The sequence below is a fragment of the Canis lupus genome, chromosome 9 (genome assembly GCF_003254725.2).
Source record: "Canis lupus dingo isolate Sandy chromosome 9, ASM325472v2, whole genome shotgun sequence".
NCBI classification, from domain to species: Eukaryota; Metazoa; Chordata; class Mammalia; order Carnivora; family Canidae; genus Canis; species Canis lupus.
The window spans coordinates 20,520,684-20,543,711 of NC_064251.1; the positions used below are offsets into that span (position 1 = coordinate 20,520,684).

The window sequence follows — 23,028 nt, forward strand, 5'->3', positions numbered from 1 at the left end:
TAGTAGGTGAAACAAAGTGAAACAAAGTGAAATGAAAAATGAGAGTAATTCTTAGCCAAGTAATAGTGGGTAAAAAAAAATAGTACGGAAAATAATTTTTCACTTACTAATGTTAAGTGAAAAAAAATCGGGTCCCCAGGAATTATGTATAGCACAATTCCCTGCTGTTTAAAAAAAGGTAAAAATAACTAAAAATGGTATTAGTTTTAGGAATATGTACAATACAGAAATACAATAAAACTGTAAAATGGGAAGCTAGAGCATGATGATCACAGGGAATCAAGATGGTGATTTCTGGGAGTGGATGGGTGGATGGTGCATGTGGTTTTAGATGTAGGATATTGCCAAGATCCTCATTTATGATTTGAGTGGTGAGTTCTTAGATCCCTGTTATGCTACTACAAAAATGTCTAATTCACTACCAACTCACTAAAAAGAAGCCATGAGCAAACCAATATCATGAAACACGGATAGGGTTCATCCACTTCTGGGTTTTCAAAGTCCCAGAAAAGTGTGTTGCAAATTATAGTACATGTTAGGTGTTCTTAGCACTGGTCACTCAGCTGTTTAGATCATCCTGCTGTAGTGTTTCTTTCGTTTTTGGATGATTGGATGCTTAAATTTTCCTCTGGGCTGTGAGGGTTGAGCTTGGAGAGCTGTGCTTTTATATCTGTGGGTAAGAAGCCCAGGGCAGCCACAGGAGGATGAATGGACCAGCCTGCAGGGAAGGATCATTAAGTCAGAGATGGGAGGTAAGCAGCTTGGGAGTGGCCCTGGCTTCGGCTTAGTTAGGTGACAGCTCCTAGGGACATTTGTTTTCCCCATCAGTGGAGCAGAAGATGCTGAAATGGGTGACCTTTGTGCTCATGTTACCAGGCCATGGTAAGATGGTCGTGTCCCTGAGTGCCTTTGTTTATTCTTGAAACATAGTTGCTGGGCTCCCAGCATCATCCTAAATGCTGGTAACTGAAGCTTGGTGGGCTGTGCTGAACTAAATGACAGGATCACATAGGTTTTGGTGGAACCTTCCGAGGCATGCCTCTAATGTCAGAAGAACCTCAGGGTGTAGCTGGTTCCTGAGTGCTACTCTTTGCCACTTCAATTGTCTGTTCCCCCAGCAGGAGGGCTATGCCCATCCAGGCTGTGGGAGTACGTCTGAAATGCTGCACACCTGCCAGAGGACGGTTTAGGTCACTGTGGGGCTAACATGCCTCTCCCCCGATGTGTGATGATCTTCACCCCTGTTTGGGGAAGAGAAGACAGAAAGAAGCTAGTCTTTATTGAGCACCTGTTAAGTGCCAGGCACTATCTCACTGAATCCTCAGAATATCCCTGTGAGGTGTTATTAAAATCTTCCCATCTCATGGGCTTGCAAAACTTTCTATCATGGAAAATTTCAAAAATGTCTTCCAAACTCGCATCATCCATTACTTTACTTCAACATGTAACAACTCATGAATAATCTTGTTTTATCCATACCTCCACCTACATCCCTCTTTCCTAAGTTATTTTGAAGCAAATCTCAGACATAATTTCATCTGTATCTCAGTACATATAGCTAAAAGATAAATATTGTTTTTTTTAAAGACTGTATTTATTTATTCATGAGAGACACAGAGAGAGAGAGAGGCAGAGACATAGGCAGAGGGAGAAGCAGGGTCCTCGCAGGGAGCCTGACGTGGGACTGATCCTCAGACCCCAGGATCACGCCCTGAGCTGAAGGCAGATGCTCAACCGCAGAGCCACCCAGGCATCCCAAAGATAAATATTCTTAAAAAAAAAATCATACTACCATCATCACACATAGAAAAAAAAATTTTTTAAAGATTTTATTTATTTATTCATGAGAGACACAGAGAGAGAGGCAGACACAGGCAGAGGGAGAAGCAGGCTCCTCGCAGGGAGCCCGACGTGGGACTCGATCCTCAGACCCCAGGATTACTCCCTGAGCTGAAGGCAGATGCTCAACTGCAGAGCCACCCAGGCATCCCAAAGATAAATATTCTTTTTTTTTTTTTTTCCAAAGATAAATATTCTTAAAAAAAAATCATACTACCATCATCACACATAGAAAAAAAATTTTTTTTAAGATTTTATTTATTTATTCATGAGAGACAGAGAGGCAGAGACACAGGCAGAGGGAGAAGCAGGCTCCATGCAGGGAGCCCAACGTGGGACTCGATCTTGGGACTCCAGGATCAGGCCCTGGGCCGAAGGCGGCACTAAACCACTGAGCCACCAGGGCTGCCCCACACATAGAAAATTAAACAATAGGGATCCCTGGGTGGCGCAGCGGTTTGGCGCCTGCCTTTGGCCCAGGGCGCGATCCTGGAGATCCGGGATCGAATCCCACGTCGGGCTCCCGGTGCATGGAGCCTGCTTCTCTCTCTGCCTCTCTCTCTCTCTCTCTCTCTGTGACTATCATAAATGAATAAAAAATTAAAAAAAAAGAAAATTAAACAATAACTTTCTGATGGACTTTTAATAAATGGTATTAGGATACCTGGATTGTCATTTAGAAAGACATCAAAGCAGATCCATACTTATGCCATACATCAGAATAAACTCAAAGCAGATAAGAGATGTAATGTGAAAAAAATAAACCACATATATTCTAGAAGAAAACATGGATCTGTGTGTGAGGAAAGCCCCCCGTCCCCCCCCCCCACTTAAACAAAGCCTTAAAATTCAGATGCATGTATTAATAAATTTAACTAAGTTAAAATTTTTTTGTATTGACAAAAAGCCATAAGCAGAATCAAAAGACAAGCTAGAAGGGAAATATTTGCAAGAGGTATCACAGATAAAGGGCTTATCTTTCCAAAATAGAAAATATGTTAAAAATGAGAAAAAGAAAAAAAGAAACAAGACCTGATAGAAAAATTGGCAGGAGACAATTTACAGGAGAAGATATAAAGATGGCTCTTAAACATATGGAGGGATGCTCAGCTTCACTCAATAAGCAAAATGGAAACCGAGTCTCACTGAGAGATTGTTTCTCATCCACGTGATTGGCAGACATTTCGGGGGCAAGGTTTCAGGGAAGTCTCTCATCCAATGCTGGTGAAAGGACAAAGCAGCCCAAGTCCCATAGAAGGGGGTTGTCAATATCTAAGGAAATCATACTTGTATCTCCTGCTTTATCCAGGAGTTGACATGGAAGGCTTCTCTACAGATAGACAATAGCTGTGCTGAGTTATTCACTGCAGCTTTATTTGCAATAGTAAAATATTAGAAACAGCTTAAATACCCATAGGATTGGTTGAATAAATTATGTTACACAGTAAGTCAAATATAGTAACTAAAAATAATAATAAGGAAGATCTCCACATAGCAGCATAGAGTGATTTCCAGGGCATATCGTTAAGTAACAAAAAACAAAACAAAACAAAACAAAAAACAAACAAACAAAAAAACCAAACCAAGCCAATTAAACAAACAAACAAACCTCAAGGAATCAAAGAGTGTGTATAGTGTTCTAGCTTTTATGTAAAAAAGAGAAATATTTACTTATTTTTGTGAAAAGAAATAGAATAAACCAGAACTAATGAAAATTATTACCTCTAGAGTAGAGACACAGGCAGAGGAAGAAGCAGGCTTCCAGTGGGGAGCCCAATGCAGGACTTGATCCCAGGACCCCAGGATCATGACCTGAGACCAAGGAAGATATGCAATCACTGAGCCACCCAGGTGCTCCCAGAAAAGGAAATTAACCCTAATACCTTTTTTAAAAAAGATTTTATTTATTCATGAGACACAGAGAGAGGCAGAGACATAGGCAGAGGGAGAAGCAGGGTCCTTACAAGAAGTGCCATGCGGGACTCGATCCCCAGAGCAGGATCACACCCTGAGCCAGAGGCAGATGCTCAACCGCTGAGACACCCAGGCATCCCAACCCTAATAACTTTTGCTCACAATCTTCTGACTTTATACCCGATGTGAGATATATTCTTAGCCACCAGCCTCATGTATTTATTTAAATACTTAAAATGAAAATAACCCAAATGCTGATATAAAATTAAAAATTCAGTTTCTCAGTTGTACTTATCATATTGCTCAACAGCCACATGTGGCTCCCACATTGGGCAGCACAGATATAGAACATTCCCATTAATGCTGTAAGTGTCTATTCTGAGAACAAAAAGAACTGTAGATAAATCTTGATTCTTAAGTTTGTGATAGGTAGTAGCAGTAGTTCAGCAATTCTGAAATCTTTCTGAATATTATAGGACAGAACAAATAAGTAAATATATTAAATGTTATTGGGAAACAAATTCTCACTGAGGGAGAAGGGAGGTACAAATATGGAATGGGAGAAGATGAGGAAAATCCTGCAGTTAGATTTTAGTTGGAACAATCAGTATTGATTAATGGCTTTTAAAGAAGTGACACCCCAGAAGCATTGAGTACCAACTGCCCTCATCTTGGTTTCTAAATTCCCTGCCGAAAGGAATATGAATTCCTAGGAGAAATTGTTGAACCCAGACCTGGGATAGGGAAAGTACAGGATGAGCCTGTGGCAGAAGGAAGAAGGTGCTCAAGGACTGATGGGGAGATGTCAAAAGGACACAGGTGTGTTTGGGGCTCCCACTGCACAAATCTGGGATAAATTGAGACAATGAAGATAGTGATGGTGATGGTTTAGAATACAGAGTGAAAAGAATCCATAGTGAGACAGAGAGGGGGGTATAGGCAAGAGGGAGGAGGGGTGGGAGAGGGAAAGGACAAGCTCTTTCTTATAGTAGAATGCCAACTAGTAAATGTAGAAGTAGTAACAGAGGTAGAAAATCACCATTTTGCAACCTCCCATTTAAGAACTGACTGGGGCACCTGGGTAGCTTAGTCGATTAAGTGTCCAACTCTTGATTTCAGCTCAGGTCATATCTTAGGGTCATGAGATTCAGTCCTGCGTCCATCTTTGTGCTGGGCAGGGAGCCTGCTCGGGGCTCTCTCTCTCCCTCTTCCTTCCCACACTCCCCTGTTAAAAAAATTTTTTTTTGATTTACGCAGGAGTTATGAATAAATGCTAAATTCATCAGTGAAAGATTGTTGGGGAGCAGAATAGTCACATGGTCTCAAGGCATGGGAAAGACACAAGATCACTTATGTTTAGAACTCTTGCCAAAATGATTGGCCTGAATTTAATCATGGGGAAACTATCAGAAGATCCAGTTGTGGGGCATTTTACAAACTACCTGCCTGAACTGTAAAATGTCCCGAAAGAGCAAAAGCCACTGGGATCTGGTCTAGATGAAAGGGAATAAAAAGATGTGACAACCAAAGGTAACACATGGTCCTTGATGAGATTGTCCATCAGAGAAAGAACAACAACAAGGAACCGATAAGGATATTTTTGGGACAATAGCTAACATTTAAATAGAGGACTATTAGATGATATGATATCAGTGTGTCAGTGCTGAACTTCTTGCGTGTGATAATGGTATTTTGTCAATGTGGCAGATCTCCTGTGTGTTCTTAGGTGATGTGTGGCTGAAGTACTCTGGGGTGAAGTGATTTATTTTTCAAATGACTCAGAGAAAAAAAGTCTTCACTTATATCCCTGAAATAGCACTCCTTACTTCCTGACCCAACTAACATAACTGTCCCAGCTGGGCTGGTCTCTGGTGAAAGCTTCCTTTCCCCTTTTTGAAGCATAAATAAAGTCATAAAGTCCAGAGTCAGTAGAGCAACAAGTAGGTACAGTGCCTTCTCTTGATACCATGGACAATTGGCCCTTGAATGACACGGGTTTGAACTGTGTGAGTTCACTTATGTGTGGATTTTTCTCAGTAAAGATAGTACAGTCCTGTAAATATATTTTCCTTAATATTTTCTTTTCTCTAGTTTACTTTAAGAATACAGTGTATAATAATAGAACATACAGTATATAATAATAGAACATAGAAGATATGGTTTACCAACTTTTTATGTTATCCATAGGCTTCCAGTCAACAGTGGGCTATTAGTAATTAAGTTTTCATGAAGTCAAGTTACATATGGATTTTTTTTTGACTGTGCAGGGTTGGTGTGCCTAATGCTGATGTTGCTCAAAGGTCAATTGTGTTGATTTCTTATCCCCTCCCTCACTGGGAGCACTGGCCTCAAGGTCTGGAGACCCAAGTTTGGGTCCCTGTGACCTCCACCTCCCTGACTTCCTCTTCCTGGGCTACAGGATGCCCAAGACCATGATGTCAGGTAGAAGAAGCTGTCCTTGAATTCACATGCTTATAAGGTCCTGGGGGGTGGGGTGGTGGTGGTGGTGCTGGGGACAGCTTGATCATTTTAATGGCCCTCTGTGACAAGAGGATGGGAATGAAGGATTGTCCTTTGTATTTTCCCTTCCATAAACTGGATCCTAGTCTTCATTTTGGGGAAATAAGGAAACAGCAAGGTGTGTCTGCACATGAGCGAGCGTGCTTGTGTCTGGGTGAGTGAGGATCTGATGTAATGCTGAGGGTGAAGTCTGAAGTCAGGATCTGAGCTGGTAGGGGACAGTATTTGGTACCCTAGGGTTCTCAGGGAGCTTCAGGTGTCACCTGTTCTGTCCTTACCCTCCAGGCGCACGAGCGGCTGGAGGAGACCAAGCTGGAGGCGGTGCGGGATAACAACCTGGAGCTGGTGCAGGAGATCCTTCGGGACCTGGCACAGCTGGCAGAGCAGAGCAGCACAGCCGCAGAGCTGGCCCGGATCCTCCAGGAGCCTCACTTCCAGGTTCCTGCTCTGGGGTGGGGTGGTGTTTGGGGCAGGCTGCCCAGATGGGGGCTGGCAGGACGTTTCAGCAGGGATGGGAAGGGACCATGGGACATGGTCCCTCTCTTTCCACTGCCTCCTCAGTCCCTCCTGGAGACCCATGACTCTGTGGCCTCAAAAACCTATGAGACACCACCCCCCAGCCCTGGCCTGGACCCCACCTTCAGCAACCAGCCAGTACCTCCCGACGCAGTACGCATGGTGGGCATCCGAAAGACTGCTGGAGAGCATCTGGTGAGGCTGCTAGGCAGGGCTGGAGGTGGGATCTGGGGTTGGGGAGGGCACTGAGAATAACCAGTGGGGACCAAAGCTGGTCAGGAAAGGGCTGAAGACCAAGATGGGACCAGCTTTGCCCAGGGACGGGCCCATGCAGCCCCAGGAGACCACAGACACGGTGCATCCGAGCTGCACACATGTACCAGAACCCTCTCCACTCTGCCCCCCTCTCCCTCCACAAATGCCCCTCTAACTGAAGAATTTGGGCAGAAAGATGGGAGAGGAGGACTCTGCGAGGCCGGGGTGGAGGGGATGAGGATGGGAATGGCGGGGCTTCTAGGAGACCCATCTGAAGATTCTGGCTTGGAGCATCTGGGGCCTCATCATACCTGCTCTCTGTCCCCCAGGGCGTGACGTTCCGTGTGGAGGGCGGTGAGCTGGTGATTGCACGCATTCTGCACGGGGGCATGGTGGCTCAGCAAGGCCTGCTGCACGTGGGTGATATCATCAAGGAGGTGAACGGGCAGCCTGTGGGCAGCGACCCTCGTGCGCTGCAGGAGCTCCTACGCAGTGCCAGCGGCAGCGTCATCCTCAAGATCCTGCCCAGCTACCAGGAGCCCCATCTGCCCCGCCAGGTGGATCCCTCCGGCCCGAGGGCCAGGAGGCAGCTGCCAGGGTCACAGGCCCGGGGTGGGAGGCCCCATCTCCCACATGCTCGTGCATTAGCCCCAGTCTTGGGCACTCATACGCACATGTGAGGGACATGCGCACATTTAAGGCCTGGGATATACATGTGAGCACCTGTTTCAAGGCAGCCCTAGACCAGCCTAAGTGTACTGGGTGCGCGCATGCGCAGTGTCAGGCTGCGGCGTGGCCTGTAGGGCTGCCGCCTGGTTGGTGGACGATGGGGATCTGGCTGAAGTCTCCCTTCTCCTGTTGGCTCCCTCGTCATCTGCCAGGCCCCCCTGTTCCAAGCGGAGGGTGTGGGTGGACTGAGGGATCCTGCATTAGGTGCCAGGATTGTGTCCCTTCCCCAGCGATCCTGCCTTCTCCTCAGGGGATGAGTCCCTGGCCCCAGGCCTGAGCAGAGGCCCCATCACTCTTGAGTCCTTTTGTTCTAGATGGAAAGGGAGGCTGGTACCAGAGAAGTGGCCGGGTGGGTCTGGGGGCATCATTCCTCGAGAGGGGCAGTGCCAAAGCCTCTTTCATCAGGGTAGGAGGAAGATGTGGACTGGGTGACACACCCCATTCCCTCAAGAGGGGGAAGTGGTGGAGGGGGGCTGGTCTGAGAAGGGTACTGCCCTCCAGCCTTCCCTTCTTCCCTTGACGCTTCTCTAATCCTCCATGCAGGTGTTTGTGAAATGCCACTTTGACTATGACCCTGCAAGAGACAGCCTCATCCCCTGCAAGGAAGCGGGCCTGCGCTTCAGTGCTGGGGACTTACTGCAGATTGTAAACCAGGATGACGCTAACTGGTGGCAGGTGAGTCCTCTGTGTCTGTCTCCAGCTGTGGTTTGTTGGGGGTTGGGGGTGGGTGGGTGGTGAGGGCCTGGGGAAAGTATCTTCTCACTCAGGCAGATCTTGGTCCCATGTCCATTTCAGGCATGCCATGTAGAAGGGGGCAGCGCTGGGCTCATCCCCAGCCAGCTGCTGGAGGAGAAGCGGAAAGCCTTTGTCAAACGGGACCTGGAACTGACACCCACCTCAGGTAGGAGGGTCCCCCATGTAACCCCTAATCTGGGATCTGACACAAGCCTGCCTGGCCTCACTTGCCCATCTCTGTGTGGCCAGGGACCCTATGTGGCAGCCTTTCAGGAAAGAAAAAGAAGCGGATGATGTATTTGACTACCAAGAATGCAGGTGGGTGTTGGAGGCCCCTTCCCTGTCCTGTTCCAACATGGCATGCTCACTCCCTCCACCTGCCTTGACTGGTGCACATGCTGTCCTGGTGCTGATGCTGCCAGTCAGGTCCCTAGGCCTTGCCTCCTTCTCTCCACTGCCCCTGGCCCCAGCCCTCTAATCCTTGGCCCCTGGCCCCACCCATGCCACCTGAGTAGCCTGATGACGCTGTCTCCCTGTGTTCAGAGTTTGACCGCCATGAGCTGCTCATTTATGAAGAGGTGGCCCGCATGCCCCCCTTCCGCCGGAAAACCCTGGTGCTGATCGGAGCTCAGGGTGTAGGCCGGCGCAGCCTGAAGAACAAGCTCATCATGTGGGATCCAGATCGATACGGCACCACGGTGCCCTGTGAGTGGGAGCCTGGCCCTGCTGGGTGGGGAGCAAAGAGCAGGGGCTGCCCTGGGGGCCAGGGCTGGGTCCACGTAGGGGGGGGGGCCTCTGCTTGGGCATTGAGTCAAGCAGTACTTTTGGATGAGGTGTGGGGGTGCACCCTCTGCGGGTGATGGGGGAACTGCAGGCTGGAGAAGGTTTGGGAAGCGGTCCTTTGCAACTGCGGCCTGGGTGGGCTGGGCAAGCCTTGCCATTCCGTCTCTCATGTTCCACTTGCTAAAAGCCCAGTCGGGAACCCATGTGAAACAGGGCCTCATGTAGCCTTGTGGAAGACAGGGCTTGTTGGTGACAGAAGCAGGGGGTGGTGAGAGCTCCTGGTTGGGAAGCAGGAACCTGAGTGCTGAGCCCAGATCTGCTTGACCTTGGTGTGCACATTGCCCTCTCTGGGCCTCAGCCCCCCATATGAGAGCACTGGGTTGGAGCAATGAACCCTGAAGGTCCTCTCACTATGGACATCTCCGATCTGTGTGCGTGCCAGTGGGGAGGGTGAGGGTACGTGTGTGGGAAGGCAGCCATGCTGGGGAGTGGAGGGGCCACAGGACCCATGGGCGTGTGTCCGAGGTGGTGCAGCCTGCCTGTGCTCATTCAGCCCCTCCCCCCCAGACACATCCCGGAGGCCCAAAGACTCAGAGCGGGAAGGCCAGGGCTACAGCTTTGTGTCCCGCAGCGAGATGGAGGCTGACATCCGTGCTGGGCGCTACTTGGAACATGGGGAATACGAGGGCAACCTGTATGGCACGCGTATTGACTCCATCCGGGGTGTGGTTGCTGCCGGCAAGGTGTGCGTGCTGGATGTCAACCCCCAGGTACTACCCCAGCCTACTTGTTCTCATCCTGCCCACATCCCTTCTGGACATTCTGCTGCTCCCCCAGCACTCCCCACAGATCTCCAGGCACTGGTCTCCCAAGCAGCCGCCATGGAACCCCTCAACTACTGCTAGGGACCCAACCCACCTAGAACCTCTTTCTCAGCGTCCCAGGCCCCCCACTCCTCTAGGTGTCTCTAGTTTTCCAGTCCCCAGCCACCTACCAGCTGTTCTTCTACTGTTCATCTTCAGGACTCAGGTCCTGGGACCCCAGGTACCCTTTCTGCACCATGCCCAGGTAGCTGTTCCCCCAGCTATCCTTCCCCCCACCTTCTAGGATGTCCGTGGGGATAGACTCCCCCATCCCCTTCTTTTCCTGCAGGCAGTGAAAGTGCTGAGAACAGCTGAATTTGTCCCTTATGTGGTGTTCATCGAGGCCCCTGACTTTGAGACCCTACGGGCCATGAATCGGGCTGCACTGGAGAGTGGGGTGTCCACCAAGCAACTCACGGTGAGGGCTCTGACGTGCAGTGGGAGGAGTCTGGTGGCTGCCTTGGGGGAGAGGACAGGCTAGAGCTGATGAGGGGAAGAAGGTGGTGTTGGGGAAGTGGAGAGGAGCCTACCCTAGGTACTAGTGAGGTTGGACTTGCGATTCCCACTTGATAGGCGTGGAAACAGGTCTGAGCAAGGAAGTGAAGTGCCCAAAGTCTCACAGAGTCAGGGATATGGCTAGCCTGGGGTGCGGGAGCTTTTGCCACGCCCACAGCTTTGTCCATTCTGTGGGGACAGAGTGCTTGCCAAAGGGAATCCAGAGGGCCAGTGGGAGATGTATGGGCAGAATGGGTCAGGTGGGCTCAGGTTGTTTACAGCTGGAGGGAAAGTCTGAAGGGAAGGAGGAAGCTGGAGACTGGAAGGCTGGCCAGAGGATGACTTAGCAACAGGGAGGAGGCAGAGCTTGGAGAAGAGGCTTCAAGTCAGGTGTTACAAGACCCCAGGGCACCTACCTCCCCACCAGCCCCTTGAACAGCCTTCCCCGGTAGTTGTAGGGTTTGCGGAACTCTGAGCTCAGGGGTCCATCTGCTGGCCACACCTGGTACTGCAGTTCTCCGGCCCCAGGTCAGAGCTCTGCTTGTGCCCTGAGAAGGACTGTCTGGGCTGGGCTCCCTACTGAAGTCCCCTGGCCACAAACATAGACAACTGGGGCCACTGGGACAAGGCTGGACTAGCCCTAGAGCTTCCACCTTGGCTTATTTAAATCAGCATTCAAAGTTCCCTTCCCACCCCTGCCTGGCAAGCTGGCCAGCTTTGACTAGGTGTGGGGTGTTGGTTGGTGGCCCCCCAGCCCCTGGGATTGCCCTAGTAGTGGCACTCTTGGGAAGCATTTCTCAGGCTGCAGAGGTAAGGGCGCCTGGTCAGAGTGGAGTGAGTACTGACTTTGGAGTGAGGCAGGTTCTGTGCTGCTGATAACCAGGTGACCTCTCTGTATCTCAACTTTCTCTGTTAGAAATTGGGAATAATTAGCCCCACCTTGCAGAGCTGTAGTGAAGATTATGTGGGTTGCAATGCAGTTAGTGCCATGCTTGGCATGCACCAAAGGTTATATCCTTCCTTCCTCTTTTCACCCATTTGTCTGTCCGTGGTTGCAGGAGAGCTGCCTTGGGTTGTGTGGGGAGGAGCTCCTGTGTCCCTGGCCAGGGAGTCAGTACCCCATCTGGCTGGGCTCTGGGGAGGGCAATAGAGAGGGGAGGTGGCAGATTTCCCCCGATGATGGGGTGATGGGGACACTGATAGCTGGGAGGTCCCCTTGTGCCAGCAGGAGGCGGACCTGAGGAGGACAGTGGAGGAAAGCAGCCGCATCCAGAGGGGCTACGGGCACTACTTCGACCTCAGCCTGGTCAACACCAACCTGGAGAGGACCTTTCGTGAGCTCCAGGCTGCCATGGAGAAGCTGCGGACGGAGCCCCAGTGGGTGCCCGTCAGCTGGGTGTACTGAGACTGTTCATGTGGACCTCACCCCTCTGGGTTGTGCCCCAGAACCCTGAATTCATCCCCTTCCCCAGCCATGACCCCCAGCCCTGATCCTTAGCCCTGATCCCTGGTGGTCTGGCTCTCCCTGGGTGACGGCTCCTAGCAGGGCCTAATCTGGCTTCAGCACAGATGCGTGTACTGCCAAGGTGGTGGGTGTTCATGGGGTACCTCTGTGCCCAGGTGCTGCCCACTCCCGATGCCCACTGGCCTCCAGATGTCCCTCTCTGAGGGCCAGGCTGTGCCCAGGAGTGTGTCAGGGTCACCTCTGTAATGCTCAGTCCAGAGAAGAGAAAAGCTGCTATGGGGCCATGTGGTCGGTAGGTACACTGCCCCCTGCCACCTCTCTCCAGTCACCTTTTCTCCTTGGACTAGTAACACCCTCTCCATTCCTGGGCTCCTCCCACCTCTCACCCCTGTGGCCTGGGAGCAGGCCTTGGGCTGTTTCCACATGGTCCCAGTAGCCAAGCAGTCCTGGGCTATGGTGCCAGCCTGGTGCCATCCTGAAGGCTGGAGGAGCCAAAGCACGAGCCAGCTACCACAGCCAGGGAGCAGTGCCGTCCCAGCTCCCTTGTAATGAGGCGGGGTCCTACACGTGGACCCTGCCCTGTCCTTCCCTCATCCACAGCTTTTCACTGCCGAAGTCTCTCCACAGACTTCTCTGATGTGCCCCGGACAGGTCAGCTCTGCTCCCCGCAGGGCAAGGTCAGCAGGGGTTGGTGGGCTCAGCGAAGGTAGGGGTGAGCTGAAGCCTGAGCCGTGTGACAGGGAGCCTTCTACTACTGACCATGGCCCACGATGGGGCACATCTGGGCTCCCTGTTTGTGACCATTGTCCATGTTGGTCTCTCTGGAGGGGTCCAGGTGGCCCGCTCACATCAGGTCTGCCTGGGTGTTTGAGGGGCTGAGGATGCGTGCAGAGGGGAGCTTGTGAGCTGGCCATGGAGCATGTGGCTGGCAGAGGACATCTGTGCTCTAGGCGGCTCCTTGTTGTTCAACTCCAGGGGGCGCTATCCACACTGTTCCTGCCTGCACAGCTTCTGTTCCACAGGCTGGGGCACCTGGTCTGTGTCTGTACTGTTAGCGTGTGTGTCAGTCTTGGTTTTGGGAGAGGAGAAGCGAAGGGTTGTTTTGCTTTGGAGGTCACTCTTTGGGGCCCTTTATGGGGGTTCCCCATCAGCCCCCATTTCTTATGAAACCCTTATTCCAGATTCCAGAGTCTTGACCCCCCATGTCTTTCTCCCCTTTCCTATTGTCACCCCATCCTAAATGACACCCTTGAGTCCTTGGGGAGGACAATTGTGTAAAATAGGAGAATCTCTTTTAAGAATGCCGTCCTCGACTTCCCCAGGCATCTGGCCCTTGTCCCTCTCTGTGAGCCTGTCTGGGGTGAACCTGTCCTTGCAGGGACCACCCCCTCATCCCCACCACCTGCCCCTGTGCTTCCCAGTTCTCTGAGTGTCTGATCCGACTTCGCTGCAGGTTCAGCCCGAGCTGGCCCCTGAACCACTGTGTGCCCATTTCCTAGGGAAGGGGAGGGAGAAGAAACAGAATATTTATTACAAAGTTAGAAATATATTTATTATATTAGGGATCTCATTTGCATTTGCATAAGATATGCAAATGAGATGTCAAGGTCAAGCCTGCTCCCATCTCATTTGCATAGCTCTGCATCCACTATGCATTCGCCTTTTTACTCCTCTTTTCCCTCAGTTCAATTCTTCCTTGCATCACCCTTACCCACAGCCCAAGGGGACCAGGAGGGGGAGGAAAACCGGTTGCCGCTCTCCTGCTGGTCAGAGGCAATGGTATCCTTTGCCAGTTCCCACCTTACCTGGGGCACTTGGGAGTAGAAGCAAAGAAGGCATCTTCAGATGCAGCCCCCCCAACCCTTGGTCAACCTCCAAAGTCCCCTGATGGAAACAGCATGCTCTGATGGGGGTGGAGGGAGCTGGGGGCTGGGCATCTTGCTGAGGAGTTGGCTCCTGGCCCTGTAGGGCAGATCTCCCGTGTTGATGCTGTTCTGGCACCTTCACATCTAGTGATGCCCTGGAGGCAGGGCTGGGTCCCCCCTCTCCTGTCTTCATCCCTCCCTGAACTGCATCTTACCTCCCCTACACAAGCCCCACTCCCTGGCCCAGGGCTGGGTCGGAACAGGTGTCACCCACCATGTTACCTCTCTGACCCTATCCTCCTTCCCTGGCCGCTTGCATTTGAGGAACCTCGGGATAATGAGGACTCTGCCCCGCATTGTCCACACTCCGTGCCAGCCCTGTTGCCTTTCCCCTCTCCCCTCCCTCAGCTTTTGCTCTGACTGGTTTTCTTTCTTTTCCTTTGATTAAATGTGAAAACAAAGGCTTCTGGGCTCTATTTGTCTTTGGTTGGGGCCTGGAGGATGGCTTTGGTACAGGGTGAGAGTGGGGAGCCCAACACAGATGATCTGGAATGAATGTCAGAGTGACTTGTCTTGTGTCCAGTGACGTCTTCCAAAATTTCCCATCCCACCATTCCATATGCCCCGTCCCCAGAAGATGCTCATTCTAAATGCTTGTCCAGGAGTCTGTGAGCTTCGTGGGGGGCCAGGGGACTCAGGGACTCCATGGTTAGTCCATGCCACTTCATTCAGAACTTGCCTTCAGCAGGTCCTTGTGTGTGTGTGTGTGTGTGTGTGTGTGTGTGTGTGTTTAAAGATTTTTTATTTATTCATTGAGAGAGAATGCACACAAGCAGGGGGAGAGGCAGAGGGAGAGGGAGAAGCAGACTTCCCGCTGAGCTGGGATTCTGATGTGGGGCTCAGTCTGAAGACCTGGAGATCATGACCCACGCCAAAGGCAGACTCTCAACCATTTGAGCCACCCAGGCGCCCTGGTCCCTGTACTTCTTAGGTTCATCCTTTATAAAAATGTCATGGACTCTCCCAGTGCTAATGCTGGGATTGGTTCTAGGCGTTCAACAATACATGCCATAGAAAGCTGGTTGAAATGTCACCTAGATGTCACTATGGGTGTGTGTTTGTGTGTGTGTGTGTGTGTGAAATCTTTCAAAGTTAAGGCATCAGCCTTCCTTCCCACCTTGAATTCTTCAGGGGAGGCCAAAATGTTCACTGAGGATTCTCAGCAGGGGACTTTAGTTCTTCCCTCCCCCCCCCCCCCCCCCCCCCGCAACTACCAACTGTGGAACTGGCTTTCTTTCTTTGATTTCCTGATGAACGTGGGGCCGACTTCACTGGTGATTTGGAGACAACACAAGGACTTATGTCTCTCACCTAACAGGTCTGACAAGAATTTAGAATTGAATATTAAATACCCTAACTCTGAAATGTTCTCTGATCATTCCCAGCACACAGAATATTTTTCTGAGGAGTTGGCTCCTGCCTCCCTCCGTGTTGCTGTGTTGCTCTTCATGTCATCTTTTTTTTTTTAAAGTAGGCTCCACACCCAGCGTGGAGCCCAATGCAGTGCCTGAACTCACGACCATGAGATTAAGACCTGAGCTGAGATCCAGGGTTGGACACTCTACCAACTGAGCTACCCAGGCGCCCCTCTTCCTCTCATTTTTGAACCACCTTCTTCCGGTCTCCGAGGTGTCCTTGGAAAATGGATATGTCATGATCTTACCTAGCAACCCCACGCTTGTATCTTTGTCCTAATCTAGTGGTTCTCAATCCTGGCTGCCCATTAGAATTGCCTGAGGGTTAAAAAACAAACGAAAAAATAATTTCCTGGATTCTACTCCAGATCTATTAAGTCAGAAGTTCTGGAAAGGCTGATTACTATAACTAACATAGTTGTTTATCATTATTGTTGTTATTGTTACTGTTATTTTAAGATTTTAAAAACATTTTATTTATTTGAGAGTGAGCACAGACAGAGAGGGAGCAGACTCCCAGCTGAGTAGGAGAGCCCCACATGGGGCTCGATCCCAGGACCCTGGGATCATGACCTGAGCCAAAGGCAGATGCTTAACTGACTGAGCTACCCAGGCATCCCTAAGGTTTTTATTTTTAAGTAATCTCCGCACCTAAAGTGGGGCTTGAACTCATGACCCTGAGATCAAGAGTCGCATGCTCTTCAACTGAGCCACCTGTGTCCCCAACACAGCTTTATTATTAATTTCTTGCTCACATCATATTTGATGGGAATTAGGTGGCACTCCTCTCAATGACTCAGGGATCTAGCCTCTTTCCATTTTTTTTTTCTCTTTCCATTTTTGACATCACCATCTTTAAGAACAAGCTCCACAGGTGTCATGGAAGAGGAATAGAATGTAGGAAATTACTCAGGAATATTATGGACTAGGCCAGTCAGTCCGCTTCCATTGCCCAGAATCTAGTCACGTGGCCCTGGATTGTTGCAAAGGAGCTTGGGAAATGTAGTCTTCCTTGGTACTCAGGAAGAGGAAACAGAATCTAGCCAGCCTCCACTAGGCTAGGAGTGGAGTTTCAGAAGCTATGTTTTAAAAGTTCCCCAAGTGAAAAAAAAAGTTCTCCAACTGATACTATGTGTAGCCAAGTTTCAACCACTGCTCATCTATTTTCATCATATCTTTGGGAGTGGAGGAACTCTCCTTTAAGCCCCAAATTAGCATCTGGATAGTATCCTATTAAAGAGAGTTGAATTTCTTTTCTTTTTCTTTTTTTAAAGATTTTATTTATTTATTCATGAGAGACACGGGGGGGAGGGGGCAGAGACACAGGCAGAGGGAGAAGCAGGCTCCATGCAAGGAGCCCCACATGGAACTCGATCCCAGGACTCCAGGATCACTCCCTGGTGGAAGGCAGGCGCTAAATCGTTGAGCCACCCAGGGATCCATAAGAGTTGAATTTCTAAAATGAATTCTGCTACCAGTTTTTTTTTTTTTAAATTCTTTTCCCTTCCTGGCACAATAGCATATGGTTAGTAAGGCAGAAAGGATTCTTAATCATCTTATAGTTGGGTAGCTGACCTACAGAGGTGATGAGCTTTGTCCAATGTCACACAGAAAGTCATTGGCAGAGCTGGAACAGACCCCTGGACTCCTGGTTCTCAGGCTGGCGCTTTCTATCCATGTGCTGCCTCCCAAAGATGGAAGGGGATTGATAGAGTCCTGGGTGGGGACACTCAGGCGAGGAAGGCACTGCTGGAGGAGGAACATGGGATAAAAAAGGGAACCATGAGGGGGGCGTGTGGGCTATCTTGCCATCCCCAGAGTCAACTCTGGAAGAAATCCAGGCAACTTCAGGTGGTTGAGGGTATCAACAGCCTAAAGCTTACTGAGCTCTGGCCCCTCCTCCCTGGGGACTGGGTTTGGTGGTGACCCGACAGCTCTGGGAGAGACCTAGCAGGCTGTGTAAGGGAGCAGGGAGGACTACCTAGCTTGTCCCATTGATCTATTTATCTAATCTAATCTAATCTAATATCAAGATTTTAATTATTTAGAAACTTCTATGTTTTACCTTCTGGCAAAGAAGGTTTCCAATTACTCTTTTGATCAGTAATATTTTTCTTAGTAATATTTTCTTATTTTTTTTAGAAAATGAACTCTAGGATCATTTTTTTCAGAGTACACCCTTTTCCTATAGGGATCCTAGCTGGAATTGCATGAAATTGGGTGATTCATTCATTGGGAAGAATTCTCACTCTTCATTCAGTCTTTCCTGCAGGACCACGGTCTGTCTCCCCTTTACTTGGGTCTCCTTCCAGCCCAGGGCCCCCACATACCTGTCTGCCAAGCAGCACTGGTCAGACTGGCATAGTCTCCAGCCAGCAACGGTCTGATACCAAGGAGAGCACTGTGACTTTCTTATAAAACAAAATTCTTTCCTTCAAAAGGACTGCCCTTGATCCCAAGATTCTTCTACTCCCACCCTACTCTTTGGGTTTTAACCATTTTAACGGTCTTCTTTTTATAAAAAGGATGAGATACTGAATTTTTTTCTTGTTTATGGATGTATAAGCTGACAAAATATATTTTGGAAGTGTTATTGATCCGTGAAATCTCAAAGTTTGGATTAGATCTCTCATTGGGTTTCATTACACAGATGCCCTGCATTTTGTTGAGTATTTTGTACTGGGGTTGCTATTGTGAACAGGGTCTTTTTATTTATTTATTTTTCTATTACATCTTTTTTTTTTTTTTTAAGATTTTATTTATTTATCCATGACAGACACACAGACACACACACACACACACACACACAGGCAGAGACACAGGCAGAGGGAGAAGCAGGCTCCATGCAGGGAGCCTGACATGGGACTTGATCCTGGATCTCCATATCACACCCTGGGCTGAAGGAGGTGCTAAACCGCTGGGCTACTGGAACTGCCCTCTATTACATCTTCTAATAAATCATCCAGTTGCTTAAAAAATTATGGCATGGAACCTTAAGTATTAATTCAACACCATCTTGTGAGCATCATTGAATAGGGCATTGTCCCTACATCCAGAGGCCTAGAGTCTAAGGGAGCAGAGAGGACAGCAGTCTCCATCAGGATGCTGTGATAAGAGCACAGAGCCCCCCCCCCCAAAAAAAAAGAGCACAGAGCCCCAAGAAACTGCTCTTTGATCAGATAAGCCTGAGGAGGCGTCACAAAGCATTTCCAAGAGGCTATGATGCTGGAGTAAATTCTCAAATTTAAGGTAATGTTTGATAAGCAAATGAATGAATGCTTATCTCACATTGAAAAACTACTGGGGGTACCTGGGTGGCTGAATTGCTTAAGCATTTGCCTTAGGCTCAGATCATGATCCCAGGGTCACTGCATCAGCCCTGCATCAGGGGCTCCCTGCTCAGTGGAGAGCCTGCTTCTTCCTCTCCCTCTGCCCACACTCCTGGCTCGTGCTCTCTCTTTCTCTTGATCTCAAATAAATAAATAAATAAATAATCTTAAAAAAAAAAAAAAAGAAAAACAATTGGCATTTTGGTATTGGGGATATTGAATTTTGGTGCCCACTATGGAAGCCTCATCTGAGTGTGTGTGTGTGTGTGTGTGTGTAAGGCGAGGGTGGGGCAGCGGAGCTTCTGCTTAAGGCACAGATCACCTAATTCTCATCTACCTTCCATTCACAATTTTTAAAAAATATTTTATTTATTTATTCATGGAGAGAGGCAGAGAGAGAAGCAGGCTCCATGCAGGGAGCCTGATGTGAGGCTCGATCCATCGATCAATCCCAGGTCTCTAGGATCAGGCCCTGGGCTGAAGGCAGCGCTAAACTGCTGAGCCACCCAGGCTGCCCCATTCACAATATTTTTTTAAAAAAAGATTTTATTTATTTATTCATGAGAGACACACAGAGAGAGAGAGGCAGAGACACAGGCAGAGGGAGAAGCAGGCTTCATGCAAGGAGCCTGATGTAGGACTCAATCCTGGGTCTCCAGGATCATGTCCTGGGCCAAAGGCAGGCGCTCAACTGCTGAGCCACCCAGGGATTCCCCCCATTCACAAATTTTTAATTTAATAAGGGAACACCCATTGCCCTTAGTCTGTCAGCCTATTTTGGCTTTGGGCTATACTTAAGACAACTTAGAATTGCTGGGATAGAATAGGGTCCTTATTTTGGCCTATCTGGGGGCTGAGGTGTATCTTCACATACTTACTTTTTTTTTTGGTATTGTATTTATTTATTTGACAGAGAGAGAGCAGGAACAGGGGGAGCAGCAGGTAGAGGCAGATGGAGAAGCAGGCTCTCCACTGAGCAGAGAGCCGGATGTGGGACTCCATCCCAGGACCTCAAGATCACAACCCCAGCCAAAGGCAGACATTCAACCACCTGAGCCACCCAGGTGCCCTGTCTTTACATACTTACTTAACGCAGAGAATGAAGCTGTGTTCTCCAAAGAGGGGCAAGAGAACAGGAAGGAATGAGAATCTTCTAAGCCAATCTCAACTGTGCCGTGCCTTTTTCAGCTCGTGTTTCTTCTCTGCTAAATGAGCTCTGCAGTCAGCATATGCACGGCCTCACTTATGCATTGAGACTCTGAAGCCCTGTTTTCTTCCTTTTTTTTTTTTTAAAGATTTTATTTATTTATTCATGATAGACACAGAGAAAGAGAGAGGCAGAGACATAGGCAGAGGATGAAGCAGGCTTCATGCAAGGAGCCTGATGTAGGACTCGATCCCGGGTCTCTAGGATCACACCCTGGGCTGCAGGCAGCGCTAAACCACTGCACCATCAGGGCTGCCTTGAAGCCCTATTTCAACTGCTTTCCAAACATATCTCTTCCTGGGCAAGCCTCTTAGCAATTTCCCAAGATCCAAATTCATAGTTGCACGTGTTTGCCATTCATTCTCTCTGTGACCCTCCAAGAACCTGTGTACTCCTCAGGACACTGTGGCATTGTTTATGTGGCTGCTCCTCTCAACCCAATAACCAGAGCTCCTGGAGGGCAGAGGTCAAGCTCTCTTATCCTTCGGTACAAGGCTTAGTACAATTAGAATCAACCCTAAATCATTTCTTTGAACAAACGAATACAATTAACTGAGGTACATTTATTGAGATTTACTTCCCTTAAAAATGTACCAGTTGGGCAATAGTCTTTGAACTTTTGAACAGGAGAGGGTCTTATAAGATACAGTGTGACTCCCTATTTTACACAACGGAGGTGGACCCTGTGTGCATAAGCTTTGAACCCTGTAACCTGTTAGGGTTAGCTAACAGAAGCTTAATTCCTTTTATCACTGCTGGCTTAGCCAATTTTCAGCATGCATTCATGATAAAGGACCTAGAAGCATCTGGAAGTATGATATTTCTGGGACAATACAAAAGGATAAAGGTAAATTTGGCCCCAGTTAGTAAATGGTATGAAACTTTAAACACAGACACACACGCAAACACTCCCAGCTGTAGCTGCACACCTGGAATGGATCCCGTCCACTACAGGAATGTTTTGAAGTACTTAGTAATTTCAATAATGGCTGTAATAGTTATAAAATAACAGATTGAGAGCCACTTTCAGGACTCTTGCCTTCAGTAAATCAGAAAATTATTTTATGCTAAAGAATCAAGGAGAAAAAAAAAAAAAAGAATCAAGGAGAAAAGCTATTGCAAAGTGAGGCTGAGCCTGACAGTCTGCGGAGGGTTGCCAGAAGACAAAGCTGATGATTATAGAGGTCTGCTGAACTTGCCTAGTGAAGGACATCTCTTGGGTGGCAGGAATCCAGCTCCTGAGAGCAGCCAAATGTCCTCAAAAAAAGACCATGCTGGGGTCACAGTGCAGTCTGGGAATCAGATGTGGCAGGTATGGGGCATGAGTGTGCCCCTCTGACCATCGTCCCTGCCTAGGAAGGAGAAAGGGCCATGGAGACAGCATCTGGATGTGGCTTATATGTTTGCCCTCTTTTTTCACTTTCACAAGTCTTGGCATAGAGCCTGACAATTTAACAAATTCTCTAAGCATGTAAGTCCCACCTCACCCATTTTTTTCCCCTAAGACGTGGTCTTCCTTTCAGAAACAGATCTTCTCCTGGTAGTTGCCCATACACCTGCCCTCCTACTATGCAGTAGAGGCTCAAGCACTGATCTGTGGACCATTTCATCTGGGACAATATGAGGAAATTAAGAACAAAGCAGAAAGTTTATCGTTAAACTGAATTTATTTAAGTTTAAGAATTATCATTTATTCTGATGTGGTGATTGTGAATTTTATTTTATCACATGCTGATGTAAGAAATGCCATCTTTTTTTTCTAACTTGAATCAAATCTTTCCCTGAGTCTTTTCTCATCAGAGTAGAAAGAAATGAAATCTCAATCCTGTTTCAGAGGGCTTTGTCCTTTTTGTGCACTCACACAAAGATCTAAGGGACTTATGTAGTGCCTGGAAATGGGAGTCAGAATCACTTTAGGGAGAGTGGTGAACAAGGTACCAGTGTGCTTTTAAACAATGAGATTGCACATAAATCAAGTTTTATTGTGTTGCTGAGCTTGTGGGAAGGGAAATATCCAAGAGGCATGGTGAGTGGACAGGAAAGGTGGAGTTACCCTAAAAGGCAGATGACAATATTAGCATCACATTTGGAAAATTAAATATAAAGCCAGGGGGATCCTGAAGTTCTGGTAAAGTAGGGATCTGGGAAGGGGCTACTCAGTTCCAAGATGATACATATCCTGGACCCTGACAGATGCAAATACAAATCCTTTCTGGGGGAAGGTATCATCGATTTCAACCCCCCAGATTAAAATCCATAGATGGAAGTCATCCAAACATGAGCTCACACTGTGAGACCACAAAATACAAAGGAACAAACCACCACGCGTGATAGTTAACATAAACAACTGCATATTTATATCTCCAGGGACTTTTGATGTTAGGCACAAAGTGTAAACTAACTGTGTGTGTATAAAATATTTAATGGAATAAAAGATGCATTACAAAAATTAACAAGCAGCAGGACTCTAAGATGACCAGTTAAGTTTAAAAAAGAATCATCCAGAACTTTAGAAATAAAAAATACAAGGATGAAAATACAAACTAATTGTGTGTGTGTGTGTGGGGGTTTTAACAGCCAATTAAACATAACTGCATAGAGATTAGTAAATCAGAAAGCTGTCCCCTAAGTACTTGGACCTGCAGCATAGTCAGCCCTGAGAGCTTGTTAGAAATGCAGACTCTTGGGCTCCACCCAGAATTATTGAATCAGAATCTGACGTTTAACAAGATTCCCTGTGATTCGTAGGCATGTTCAAGTTTGAGAAGTACTAAACTGGAAGAAAGTACATAGACTGCAGAACAAAGAGATGAGGAGGAGGGAGAGGTTAAAGAGGGCAGTGATAGAGTCTAGAAAAATTTAATTCTGGTCAGTGGTGAGATTAAAAATGTTAGAGCACAGATAACATTTGAGGAGAATATCCTAGAACGATGAAAGGCATGAATTCACATATATAAGAATTTACATCAAACAAGAAAACCAAATAGTTCATGGCCAGGAGTGAGACCACAGAATATCAAGTAGACAAGTAGAAGAGC

At 48.2% G+C, this 23,028-nt stretch overlaps 1 protein-coding gene across 5 annotated transcripts in view; it reads left to right on the forward strand.

Annotated features, from left to right (window-relative positions):
• The window catches only part of MPP2 (MAGUK p55 scaffold protein 2), a 28,598-nt gene extending 14,158 nt beyond the window's left edge, over positions 1 to 14,440 (forward strand). For all 5 annotated transcript variants that reach the window (XM_025440057.3, XM_025440055.3, XM_025440056.3 and 2 more), the window contains 10 exons: positions 6,559 to 6,711; positions 6,835 to 6,984; positions 7,374 to 7,601; positions 8,317 to 8,448; positions 8,569 to 8,674; positions 8,758 to 8,826; positions 9,052 to 9,213; positions 9,859 to 10,061; positions 10,444 to 10,572; positions 11,878 to 14,440. In XM_025440057.3, coding sequence (XP_025295842.1) covers positions 6,559 to 6,711; positions 6,835 to 6,984; positions 7,374 to 7,601; positions 8,317 to 8,448; positions 8,569 to 8,674; positions 8,758 to 8,826; positions 9,052 to 9,213; positions 9,859 to 10,061; positions 10,444 to 10,572; positions 11,878 to 12,054 — 1,509 coding nt within the window. In that variant the 3' untranslated portion in view covers positions 12,055 to 14,440. The remainder of the gene's footprint in view (positions 1 to 6,558; positions 6,712 to 6,834; positions 6,985 to 7,373; positions 7,602 to 8,316; positions 8,449 to 8,568; positions 8,675 to 8,757; positions 8,827 to 9,051; positions 9,214 to 9,858; positions 10,062 to 10,443; positions 10,573 to 11,877) is intronic.
• Positions 14,441 to 23,028: the final 8,588 nt, after the last annotated feature.